The sequence below is a fragment of the Heloderma suspectum genome, chromosome 7, assembly GCF_057233095.1.
Source record: "Heloderma suspectum isolate Gila_16-S chromosome 7, 16-S_ref, whole genome shotgun sequence".
Taxonomy (NCBI): Eukaryota; Metazoa; Chordata; class Lepidosauria; order Squamata; family Helodermatidae; genus Heloderma; species Heloderma suspectum.
Genome location: NC_139464.1, coordinates 4096660 through 4109421, shown reverse-complemented (window position 1 = coordinate 4109421; position 12762 = coordinate 4096660). Strand labels below are relative to the sequence as shown.

Here is a 12762-nt window from a genome sequence, read left to right as displayed (position 1 = left end):
AGAGTTTCTTTTTAAATGTTTTTAAAAAAATTAAATTACCAGATATTAAGAAAAACATACAAACAAAAATGCATCGAATTTCATAGAATCATAGAATAGTAGAGTTGGAAGGGGCCTACAAGGCCATCGAGTCCAACCCCCTGCTCAATGAAGGAATCCAGGTCAGAGCATCCCTGGCAGATGGCTGTCCAGCCTCGTCTTGAAGGCCTCCAGAGCCCACCGCCTCCCTAGGCAATTGGTTCCATTGTTGTATTGCTCTAACAGTCAGGAAGTTTTTCCTGATGTTCAGCTGGAATCTGGCTTCCTGTAACTTGAGCCCATTATTCCATGTCCTGCACTCTGGGATGACCAAGAAGAGATCCTGGCCTTCTTCTCTGTGACAACCTTTCAAGTACTTGAAGAGTGCTATCATATCTCCCCTCAGTCTTCTCTTCACAAGGCTAAACATGCCCAGTTCTTTCAGTCTCTCTTCATAGGGCTTTGTTTCCAGTCCTCTGATCATCTTTGTTGCCCTCCTCTGAACCTGCTGCAGTTTGTCTGCATCCTTCTGAAAGTGTGGTGCCCAGAACTGGACACAGTAGTCCAGATGAGGCCTAACCAGTGCTGAGTAGAGGGGAACTAGGACTTCCCAGGATTTGGAAGCTATGCTTCTATTAATGCAGCCCAAAGTAGCATTTGCCTTTTTTGCCGCCACATCACATTGTTGGCTCATATTCAGCTTGTGATCAACAATTCCAAGATCCTTCTCGCTTGTAGTGTTGTTGAGCCATGTATCCCCCATCTTGTAACTGTGCATGTGGTTTCTTTTTCCTAGGTGCAGAACTTGGCATTTCTCCCTATTCAATGTCATTCTGTTGTTTTCTGCCCAGCGCTCCAGTCTATCCAGATCACTGTTTCTGTCTTCCAAAGTATTAGCTATCCCACCCAATTCTGTGTCAACTGCAAATTTGATCAGCATTCCCTGCACCTCCTCTTCCAAGTCATTAATAAAAATGTTGAAGAGCACTGGGCCCAGGACTGAGCCCTGCGGTACCCTGCTTGTTACCTCTCCCCAGTTTGAGAAGGTCCCATTGATAAGCACTATTTCAGCCCGGTCCTGTAGCCAACTGTGGATCCACCGGATCGTTGTTTCATCTAGCCCATTTTGAGCTAGTTTGCTCATCAGGATATCATGGGGCACTTTGTCGAAAGCTTTGCTGAAGTCGAGGTATATGATGTCTACAGCATTGCCACAGTCCACAAGGGAGGTTACGTGATCAAAGAATGAGATCAGATTCGTCTGGCAGGATTTGTTTTTGACAAATCCATGTTGGCTTCAAGGAATCACTGCATTGTTTTCAAGGTGCTTCCAGATGGATTGCTTTATCATCTGCTCCAGAATTTTCCCAGGGATTGATGTCAGACTGACTGGTCTGTAGTTCCCAGGTTCCTCCTTTTTACCCTTTTGGAAGATAGGGACAACTGTAGTTCCCTCTAGTCATCTGGCACTTCCCCCGTCCTCCATGATTTCTCAAAGAGAATAGACAGCGGTTCTGAGAGTTCTTCTGCCAGTTCCTTTATTCCTCTAGGGTGCAGTTCATCTGGCCCTGGAGATTTGAACTCATTCAAAGTAATGAGGTGTTCCTTGACCATATGCCTATCAATCTCAAGCTGCAATCCTGCCCCTTCAGCCTGTACTTCGTCTTTGCCAGGGGGGTCATAGACCCTCTTTTGGGAGAAGACTGAGCCAAAGTAGGAATGGAGCACCTCTGCCTTTTCTTTGTCATCTGTTATTGTTTTGCCATCCTTATTTATTAGCTGAACCACCATTTCTTTCCTCTGTCTTTTACTATGCATGTAGCTGAAGAAAGCCTTTTTGTTGTTTTTAACATCCCTTGCTAACCTCAGCTCATTCTCAGCTTTAGCCTTCCTGACACCATCCCTGCAATTCTGTGCTACCTGCCTGTACTCTTCCTTTGTTGCTTGGCCTTCTTTCCACTTCCTATATGTGTCCTTCTTTGTTTTCGGGTCATCTCTAAGCTTTTTGTGAAGCCACATTGGCTTCTTCTGTTGTCACCTTTTCTTCTTGTTGGAATTGTTTGTAATTGTGCCTTGAATTTAAGTCTAATTAAACTCCCCCCCCCCTTTTACAGACAAAAATATAGGTGGAATCCATTGGCTGGGTTTTAGACTATTTCAGTGTTTTATCACAAATCCCTCCCTCTAACAGCAAACTCAGGTGGTGAGTGCAGACGCAAATGGAGACAAAATGGGGTGGGGATATGTTAGCCATCCTAGCTGGGAATGATGGGAGTTGCAGTCCAGCACATCTGGAGGGCATGCGGCTCAGGAAGGCCGTGCTAGGAGGTGGGGATGCAGCGCAACGTTCTGTTGTGGGCCCTGCTCACCTGCATCACCGCTTTCCTGTGCACAACCATGCTGTGAGCCAGTGGTCCAAGGAGCTGCCCCTCATACTGTCTGCTCTCAGCCTAAGCTGCTTGCCTCCCACCTCTCTCCCTGCAGGCTTCTCCATCGAGGGCCCCTCGCAGGCCAAGATTGAGTGTGATGACAAAGGGGATGGGTCCTGCGATGTCCGCTATTGGCCCACGGAGCCAGGCGAGTATGCTGTGCACGTGATTTGCGATGACGAGGACATCAAGGACAGCCCCTTCATTGCCCACATCATGCCCGCCACCAACGAGTACTTCCCAGAGAAGGTAGGCCTTCCTCAGCCTGGCTCCCAGAGCCTCTGCCCACATCAGCAACCACTCTCCCGTACCCTGCAATCAGCAGCTGAGGCCCTCCTCCAAGCACCTCTTCCAAAGGCGTCTCGGAAGATGGTGACGGGGGGGGGGCCCTGATGCCCCACACCAGTACTGCCATCTTTTCAGCCTCAGGTTAAGACTATTCTTCTGTTCCCAGGCTTTTGATGGTGGGCTGCTTAATGCATCAGTTGAACTGTTTTGTTTGCCACTGATGTTTCAGTTGTTTTTTGGGGTGCTGGCATTTGAGTGGGTAACTCTTTTTTAACTGATTTTAAGTTTTGTATATCTTCATTTTGTTGCATGATGCCTTGAGTCTTTTTTGAGAGAGGGATGTCTAAGACAAATCTAGCACGAGCGAAGGAGGAGGAGCGTCGAGGAGGCGTTGCGGCATTGCTGCAGCAGCAGAGCCCTGACAGCCGTTGGAGCATCCGGGGCTGTGCCTGTCTGGCCCTAATGCCGTGGTCTTCCGCTGCCCCCCTCCAGGTAAAAGCATTTGGCCCGGGCCTGGAGCCCGTTGGCTGCATCGTGAACAAGCCAGCAGAGTTCACCATCGACGCCAGAGGAGCAGGGAAGGCAGAGCTCAAGATCTATGCCCAGGTAGGTAGCAAAGGGCGCTGTGTGTCACCCCCCCCGCCCCCCTGCTGCTTGGCACAAGGAGTCGCTCTCGGATGACAGCCCGGGACTTGCCTCCGCCTCCGACGCTCTTTCCGTCTTCGAGGGGTGAGCTGGAGGTTGAGGTGCATCGAGGGAGAGGAGGAGCTACAGGCGAGGCTCGTGGTTGGCCATTTTTTCCGTCCTCACCTAAGGGTGCTTCTGCAAACACTTCCAAATCCCATTCCTTGATCCAGTAGAACCTGAGCCTGGAAATGGAGGCAGCTTCCGTGCTTTTGTCCAATTGATTTCCCCTGGTTTCCATTTCTTAGCCACCCTTGAGGGTGACCAAGAGAAGGAACCCAGAAACGGGCTTTTATATGAAAGGCTGTCTTCTTTCCAGGATGCGGAAGGCGTCCCCATTGATATCAAGGTCAAGGACAACGGCGATGGGACCTTCTCCTGTGTCTATGTCCCCACCAAGCCCATCAAGCACACCATCATCATCAGCTGGGGAGGCGTCAACATTCCCAAGAGCCCCTTCCGGGTGAGCGGCACTTGCAGGGGCAGGAGCGTCGGACCTTGGAGCCAGGCCAGGCGTTGGGTCGCTGAGCCTTTTGGCTTCTAGCCGGCGCATGTCAGGGGCCAGGGGCGGGCATAGCCCCATGATGGAGCAGATTGGTGGGAGATCCAGGACAGATCAAAGGCAGGACTTCTTCACACAGCACATCATTAACCTATGGAATCCACTTCCGGGGTTTAGACAAATTCCTGGAGGAGAAGACTAGCAATGGCTACTAGTCCTGATGGCTCTGTGCTACTTCCAGTACCGGAGGTAGTATGTCTCCATACACCAGTTGCTGGGGAACATGGGCAGGAGGGTGCTGTTGCACTCGTGTCCTGCTTGTGGGTTTCCTCTAGGCAACTGGTTGGCCACTATGGGAACATATTGCTGGACTAGAGAAGGCTCTGCTTTGATTCAGCATTTTATTTATTTAGTACATTTCTAATCTGTCCAATAACAAATGTTCTCTGAGTGCATTACAACCAGTTAAAAAACTAAAATGCCATTTTAAATTACAGTTAAAAATATAAGATACAATGCAAATATTTCAAAGAATAAAATACAACAGCACAGCCATAGTAACCTAGAACAAGGTCTCTAAAACGGCTCCTTTTATCATAGAATCATAGAATAGTAGGATTGGAAGGGGCCTGCAAGGCCATCGAGTCCACCCCCCTGCTCAATGCAGGAATCCAAGTCACAGCATCCCTGACCTATGTTCTTATGATGTGTCATATGACGGTGTATTTCACACAGCCTACCATTGGCTTCCTGGCATTTCCCTCCTGAAGCTATGGAAAGCCCCCCTGCCCACCCCCAGGCCCTCTAAATCCTGCCCATTAATATCCCCCCTTTTCCTCCCGGCAGGTAATGGTTGGCGAAGGCAGCCACCCGAACAAAGTCAAGGTGTACGGTCCTGGAGTTGAGAAAACGGGCTTGAAGGCCAATGAGCCCACTTACTTCACAGTGGACTGCAGCGAGGCCGGGCAAGGTGAGGCAGGCCGCGGCTCTGATCGGGAGCGCAAGGATGCAGCCGGTCCGGGAGAGGAGGTTGTTGTATCGGTGGTCGCCTCTCTCGATAAGGCGCCACCAGGCTTCCCAAGGGGCTTCTTTCAGGGCTTACCTGAGGCAACAAGTGACTTGAAAGATGCTTTGGTCTCTTGGTCCAGGGTTCAAATTTCCTGTATAGTTTAGCTTGCGCTGGCCGGGAATTGTTGCCAAAGTGCTACTTCAGTTTTCGTCAGCCTGGCGCCTTCCAGAGGTAGAACGGCAACTCCCATAATTCCCAGCCAGCATGGCCGTCGGTGTCCAACGAAACCTTGGCTCTTGGGGGCGTCCTGCCTTAGGACGTGCCACTTGACACTTGGCTCCCTCAGTCGTTGCACGGGCATGTTGGGGATTTGAACGGGGCGTCGGCGCCTCCGGGTGCTCCCCTTCCCAAAGACGCTGTCGGCCACAACATGCTGCCGCTGCATGCGCGTGCGGTGGTGAGCATGCTTGGAGAAAGGAGGGGTCAGGTTTGGGGCGGCGTCTCCCTTGGAGCCGGCCTGCGCGCCTCCCGCCTCCGGCCTGTCCAGGCCAGCACGGGGAGGGATCCCCAACATGCCCGTGCAACGACTGAGGGAGCCAAGCGTCAAGTGGCAGGTCCTAAGGCAGGACGCCCCCAAGAGCCAAGGTTTTGTTGGACACCAACTAGCGCGACAGCCGCCAGCCTGGCGCCTTCCGGAGGCAGAACGGCAACTCCCTTTCACGGAGCAGCGCCACGTCTGTCTTTCAGGGGACGTCAGCATCGGCATCAAGTGCGCCCCCGGCGTGGTGGGGCCGACGGAGGCCGACATCGACTTCGACATCATCAAGAACGACAACGACACCTTCACCGTCAAGTACACCCCCCCCGGCCCCGGGCGCCACACCATCATGGTGCTCTTTGCCAACCAGGTAAGCGGCCCCCTCCTCCGCACCCAGGCCTCCTGGACCCCCGGCACCCCCCCGTTGGAGAGGGAGGCAGGGCCTGGAGGAAGACGGTGGCTTCCCCTGCTCTGCCAGTGGCGGGCTGAAGGACGGGGCCTCCCCCAAGGCCGGTGTCAAGGGTGGCCATGCTTGGGCACCTGCCGAGGGCCACTGACCAGAGCCCCCCGGAGCTGCTCCTCCCCCTCACCTTTCAGCCGGCCTGCTCCCCTGCCTCTCGCTCTGGCCCAGACCAGAAGGAGCAGCAGGAGATGCCGCGGCCTCCCTGCTCCCTGGCGCTCCACCTGCCAAGCGGGCAAGCGGGAGCCATGACGAGGGGAGGAGGAGCGAGAGCAGCGGGTGACCATGGTGGTGAGAAGGTGGGCTTGCTGAGGGGGGGGGCGTGGAGGGGGCCGGAGCTGGGGGGCAGCAGGGTTCCTCCCCCTGCCAACCTTGCCTCAGCCCTGTGCTCTGCTTTGCCCTGCAGGAGATCCCCATCAGCCCTTTCCACATCAAGGTGGACCCCTCCCACGAGGCCAGCAAAGTGAAGGCGGAGGGGCCTGGGCTCAGCCGGACAGGTGAGCAGAGGCCGAGGGGTGGGGCTGAAGGGGACCGGCGCACCGAGGACAAGGCAGGCTGGGGGTCCGGGAAGAGGCAACTCTCTGAGGGCAGGAGTCAAGGGACTGATGGGGGAAAGGACCTTCACAAGGGGTCTCTCTCCAAAGGCCAGAACTCCCAGGGGCTCAGAGAGTCCCGGGGGGGGAGGTAGGGGGTTTAGCAGTGGATGCCACCCACAGCAGCCTCACCTAACTGGCGCCCCCAGATGTGTTGCACGACGGCTCCCATGAGCCCCCAGCCAGCACGGTCCACTGCAAAGTGCTCAGCACCTGTGTCCTCTGGGGGCAGGGGGGCAGCCTCCATCCCTGGGCCCTCCGCAAGGAGGAAAGCGCGAAAGCTGGGAGCTGAGTGCCTCTGCCCCGTGGGGGCCTTTCCTTCCCAGGCGTGGAGGTCGGGAAGCCCACCCACTTCACCGTCTTCACCAAGGGGGCCGGCAAAGCCAAGCTGGACGTGCACTTTGCTGGGGCCGCCAAGGGCGAGGTGGTGCGCGACTTCGAGATCATCGACAACCACGACTACTCGTACACTGTCAAGTACACAGCCATGCAGCAGGTGCAGTGGCGCCCCCCCGCCCCTGTCCAGCACGTTCCCCAGCTGGTTATCCAAAAGGGCTCCCAGAGTGTCTTAGGACACACCCCCTCACTGAGTTTAAAGCCTCCCCAACTTACTCCCCCACCCCCGAAAAAAACCTGGACCAGAACGGCTTGCATGGAGCCCTCTGGGCATGTCTGCAATCTTTCCTTTCCTGGAGTTGTAGTTGTGTGTGCATCGCTCTGTGTGTGTGTGTGTGTGTGTGTGTGTATGCGTGTATGTGTGTGGAACACACATAAATTTTTGGCGCCTGACATTGATCTGCTTTCTCCCCCCACCCCACTAGGGTAACATGGCAGTGACAGTGACATATGGTGGAGACCCCATTCCCAAAAGCCCCTTCCCGGTCAACGTGGCTCCGCCCCTCGACCTCAGCAAGGTCAAAGTGCAAGGACTCAACAGCAGTGAGTAGGGTGGGGAGTGGAGTAGGGAGGGGTGGGGATACGGGCAGCATTTGCCAGGGGGTGGCTTGGCATGGGCTGGAGACACCTCTGGGCACTGTGACACCTGGCAGCGTTCTACATTGGGATGGGCAGAAGGTGGATCTCCGTGTGTTCTGGACTTCAACTCCCAGAAGCCCCTGCCAGCACGGCCAATGAGCAGGAATGCTGGGAGCTGATGTCCAAAACACCTGGAGAGCTACTCTCTGCCCACCCCTCCGCTACATGGTCTCCATGTACCCAGAACAGTTCGTGGTACTTCAGTGAAGCTTTGCGCACATCCGCCAACTTTTGAAAATTTGAACGGAGGAGATTTAGGATCCTTCCCTGGACCCCGAAGGCTCCTCCCCATGTCCCACGCAGCTGACCTATGAGGAAACAGTTCAGGAAACCAGGGGAGATATTTTCAAACTTGCCTCCCTTCAAAACGCACTCCCCTGGCAAGGCTGAACAGGAATTAAACTAACAAATGCATAAGGCTTCTATCTTAGGTACACCTGCTTGGCAGTGAGCTTCATTGAACTCAGTGGGGCTTGCTGCTGTGTAAACATATATATCTTGGATTGGGCTGTATGATGCCTCCCATAGACCACACCAGCTGTCTGCTACTTTGTTTCCTGGCAAATGTAGCAGCTGACGTTTAGCAAATTTTCATTTGTACGGCTCCTAAGGTCTTGCATAGGCATTGTGGTTCTACCGGTTACTCATAAGAGCCACCCATAGACTTATAATCAGTGTACGTATATAATGCTCCTGAAAGGCAAGCTCACTTATGGGTTGCCTCCAAATCCTGCAGAGTTTAATCCTCTGAATTAATTTGGTGATAGGCGCCAAAGGGACCCTTGTTTGGGTTTCGTCTTCAAACGCTGCTGGCTACCCGTTTCAGCACTAGGTGTTTGCATTTTGTTACGGGAGGTGGTAATTCTGCCTCACTGGCCAGGCCCACCGATTCCAGCCCATTTTCTGCCCTCCCTGCAGAGGTGGACGTAGGTCGCGATCAAGAGTTTGCTATCAACACGAAGGGAGCTGGTGGGCAAGGGCAGGTGGACGTCAAGATCAGCTCGCCCTCCCGCCGCCCCATCCCCTGCAAGGTGGAGACAGGCACCACCAGCGACATCCACTCTGTGAAGTACATGCCGCCCGAGGAGGGGCCCTACAAGGTAGACGTCACGTACGACGGACACCCTGTGCCAGGCAGCCCGTTCGCCGTTGAGGCCGTCATGCCCCCAGACCCCTCCAAGGTGAGTGCCCTGTGCGGGGCGTGCAGCAGAAGAACCACGCAAGCAGACAGTCCCTTGGCAAGCTGAGCCTCTGTGCAGGGTGGCTGGGCTGGAGCAGCACAGGGGCAACCCTGGCTCCCTTCTCGTGGCCCAAGATGGGGCCGCTGTGACAGGGTGCCATGCTGGATCAGACCAAGGGTCTGTCTCGTCCAGCATTCTGTTCACACAGGGGCCAACCAGTGGTATAGAATCATAGAATCATGGAATAGTAGGGTTGGAAGGGGCCTACAGGACTGTCGAGTCCAACCCCCTGCTCAATGCAGGAATCCAGGTCAGAGCATCCCTGACAGATGGCTGTCCAGCCTCGTCTTGAATGCCTCCAGTGTGGGAGAGCCCACCACCTCCCCAGGTAATTGGTTCCATTGTATTGCTCGAACAGTCAGGAAGTTTTTCCTGATGTTCAGCCGGAATCTGGCTTCCTGTCACTTCCGTGTCCTACACTCTGGGATGATCGAGAAGAGATCCTGGCCTTCCTCTCTGTGGCAGCCTTTCAAGTACTTGAGCAGCACTATTATATCTCCCCTCAGTCGTCTCTTCTCAAGGCTAAACATGCCCAATTCTTTCAGTCTCTCCTCATAGGGCTTTGTTTCCAGTCCCCTGATCGTCTTTGTTGCCCTTCTCCGAACCCTCTCCAGCTTGTCTGCATCCTTCTTAAAGTGTGGCGCTCACAAATGGACACAGTACTCCAGAGGAGGCCTAACCAGTGCTGAGTATAGGGATAAATAACTTGGCATTTATCCCTATTCAATGTCATTCTGTTGTTTTCTGCCCAGTGCTCCAGTCTATTAAGATCACTTTGAATTTTGTTTCTGTCTTCCAAAGTATTAGCTATCCTGCCCAATTCTGTGTCATCTGCAAATTTGATCAGCATTTCCTGCACCTCCTCCTCCAAGTCATTCATAAAAATGTTGAAGAGCACTGGGCCCAGGACTGAGCTCTGCAGTACCCCACTCGTTACCTCTCCCCTGTTTGAGAAGATCCCATTGAGAAGCACTCTTTGAGTCCGATTCTGTAGCCAACTGATCTCATTGTTTGATCAGGTCACCTCCCTTGTGGACTGTGGAAATCCTGTGGACATCATACACCTCGACTTCAGCAAAGCTTTCGACAAAGTGCCCCATGATATCCTGATGAGCAAACTAGCTCAAAGTGGGCTAGATGAAACAACAGTCCGGTGGATCCACAGTTAGGACCTTACTTATTGTTCTGAATTTATTAAAATCAGCTTTCCTAAAATCCAGGGTACGGGTTTGGCTACACTCGGCTTTTCCTTCCTTTAGAACCAAGAACTCCAGTATAACATGGTCCCTTTCCCCCAGAGTTCCTGTAACTGCTACTTTATCCACTAAGTCATCTCTGTTGGTTAGGATCAAGTCAAGGATAGCCCATCCTCTAGTTCCTTCCTCTACTTTCTCTAGGAGGAAGTTATCTGCCACACAAGTCAGGAATCCCTTGGAGGGGCCATGTTTTGCAGAATTTGTCTCCCAACAAATATTGGGGAAATTGAAGTCCCCCATTACTACTGCATCAAGCTTCCTTGAAACATTGGCTACTTGCTTTTCAAAAGTTTCATCCTCATCTTCCCCTTGATTGGGTGGCCGACAGTAGACTCCGACCACCAGGTTTCTTTTATTCTTTGCTCCATTTATTTTAAGACTGATGCTCTCGATGGGGCTACCAAGCTCATCCTCCTGTATTTCTGTGCAGAGATACATATTTTTCACATACAGTGCAACCCCACCTCCCTTTCTGTTCCTCCTGTTCTTTTTGAACAAGTTATATCCTTCAATTGCTGTATTCCAGTCATGGGAGTCATCCCACCAAGTCTCAGTTACACCTATCAAGTCATAATTTCCCTCCCGTATTAAGAGTTCAAGTTCGTTCTGTTTGTTTTCCGTACTTTGGGCATTAGTGTATAGACATCAAAGACTATGTGCTTCATGGTCTGGCTTTCTTCCCACATGTTTCTGAAGACTATGATTGGGTGCTATCAGAGCTGTTGTTTCCGTTGCGGTGCATGAGCCTTGGTCCATTGTTACCCCCAACTTTTCATCTCCCTCCCCCGTAGGATTCAGTTTAAAACCCTCCCGATGAAGTTCTTCATGCTGTGGCCAAACACATTCTTCCCAGCCTTTGTGAGGTGCAACCCGTCCCTTGCCAACAGTCCATCTTCCCGGAAGTGTAGCCCGTGGTCCCAGAATCCAAATCTCTCATGCCAGCACCATCTTCATAGCCAGTTGTTCACCCGGAGTATTTTTCTTTCCCCTTCTATCCCTCTTCTAACTACTGGAAGGATGGATGAGAAAACCATCTGGGCCCCAAAGTTCTTGAGTTTCCATCCCAAAGCTTCAAAGTTTGATGTGATGTCTTTGCAGCTGTGCTTGGCAGTACCATTTGTTCCCACATTGATGAGAAGAAAGGGATACCTGTCAGTGGGCTTTATGAGTGCAGGCAGCCTTTCAGTCACGTCTCTAATTTGTCCTCCCAGGAAACAACATACCTGGCGAGTCCACAGGTCTTTGCGACATACTTGGGTCTCGATCCCACGCAGCAAGGAGTCTCCCACTACTACCACTCTTATCTTCTTGTTGTAGGCCTGGGTTTCATTGCCTCTGTTTGACTGACCTTCAGCCTCTTGCTCACTCTCATGCAGGTTCCCCTGTGGTTCTTCCTCTGCAGGCTGTCCTCCAGTCTCCTCCTCAAGTACCTGGAAACAGTTCCATAGTTCCACTGCTTCCACTGGTGCAGAGTGGCGTCTAGTTCTTCTGCTCCTAACTGTCACCCTTTTCCAAGGAGTATCCTCTACTCCATTTTTCTTCACCTCAGCATTTCCCACTGCCTCATCTTGCTGTTGCTCTTCAAGCTTCTGGTCTGCCCTTTGCTGCTGTAGTTCCCCCATTCTGTCCAAGAACTCTTCGTGTTCTCTTATTCCCCGGAGGGTCGACAGTCGCCGCTCCAGTCCACTTACTTTTTCCTCCAGCAGCGTGATCAACTTGCACTTGTTGCAGGTGTAGGCCATGTTGTTCTCCGGCAAGAAAACAAACATTGCACACACCTTGCAGGTCACCACCACTGGAGAGTCTTGTCCTTCCATAGTCTCTTTTCCCCTTTTGTGTCTAGCTTTCTGGTTTTTCTAGAGTAGCCTGTGCCTGGTCCTCTACTCACTGCAGGTTAAAAACAGTCCCGCTGGTATGGAAGTGTGTGTAACAAGACAAATAAATTTAAAAAATGAAAAAAATGTTAAAATAAAATAAAATAAATAAATAAGAAATGTTAGGGGCCTCCGCCTTGACCTCCCCTGCCAACCCCCCCCCCCCGCCAACTCCTGTTTGCTCTCCCTGTTCACTTGCTCTGATCACTCGCTCTCTGGGAGCTTGCTTGCTTCTATGGTCCAGGTAGATTTTGCTGAAAGTATAAACTGGGTCTAAGGAATTCATACAATAGCCCTGCAAGGTAGGACAATATTACCCCCCCCCCCTGCAGATGAGGGGGAGGGCCAGAAGGCTGAGAGAACAGTGGCTTGTTTAAGCCCATGTAGAAGGTTTAGGAAGGTCACCTAGTGGCTGAGCTGAGATTTGAACCAGGGACTGTATTAAGACCATCAGAACAGCCACACTGGATCAGACCACGGGTCCATGGAGTCCAGCATTCTGTTCCCAGAGTGGCTGCCCAGCTGCCCATGGGAGACCCACAAGCAGGACATGAGCACAACAGCACCCTCCCGCCCATGTTCCCCAGCAACCGATGTACATAGGCAGACTGCCCCTGATTCTGGAAGTAGCAGATAGCCATCAGGACTCGTAGCCACTGACAGCTGTATCCTCCCCCTGATCTTGTCTACTCCCCCTTTAAAGGTCCCAGGTTCGATCCCCAGCATCTCGAGGTAGGGCTGGGAAACACTCCTGTCCGACACCTGGGAGAGCTCAGCCAATCAGTGTAGAGCAGGGGTGGCCAACTTGTGGCCCACCAGACATTTGGCCTACAAC

General features: G+C 52.6%; 1 protein-coding gene across 4 annotated transcripts in view; it reads left to right on the top strand.

The window, feature by feature from the left end:
* Positions 1 to 12762, top strand: part of FLNC (filamin C) — a 92465-nt gene that overhangs the window by 44511 nt on the left and 35192 nt on the right. For all 4 annotated transcript variants that reach the window (XM_084808908.1, XM_084808907.1, XM_084808906.1 and 1 more), the window contains 9 exons: positions 2503 to 2696; positions 3228 to 3341; positions 3739 to 3882; positions 4768 to 4891; positions 5678 to 5838; positions 6335 to 6425; positions 6848 to 7017; positions 7343 to 7460; positions 8475 to 8737. In XM_084808908.1, coding sequence (XP_084665034.1) covers positions 2503 to 2696; positions 3228 to 3341; positions 3739 to 3882; positions 4768 to 4891; positions 5678 to 5838; positions 6335 to 6425; positions 6848 to 7017; positions 7343 to 7460; positions 8475 to 8737 — 1379 coding nt within the window. The remainder of the gene's footprint in view (positions 1 to 2502; positions 2697 to 3227; positions 3342 to 3738; positions 3883 to 4767; positions 4892 to 5677; positions 5839 to 6334; positions 6426 to 6847; positions 7018 to 7342; positions 7461 to 8474; positions 8738 to 12762) is intronic.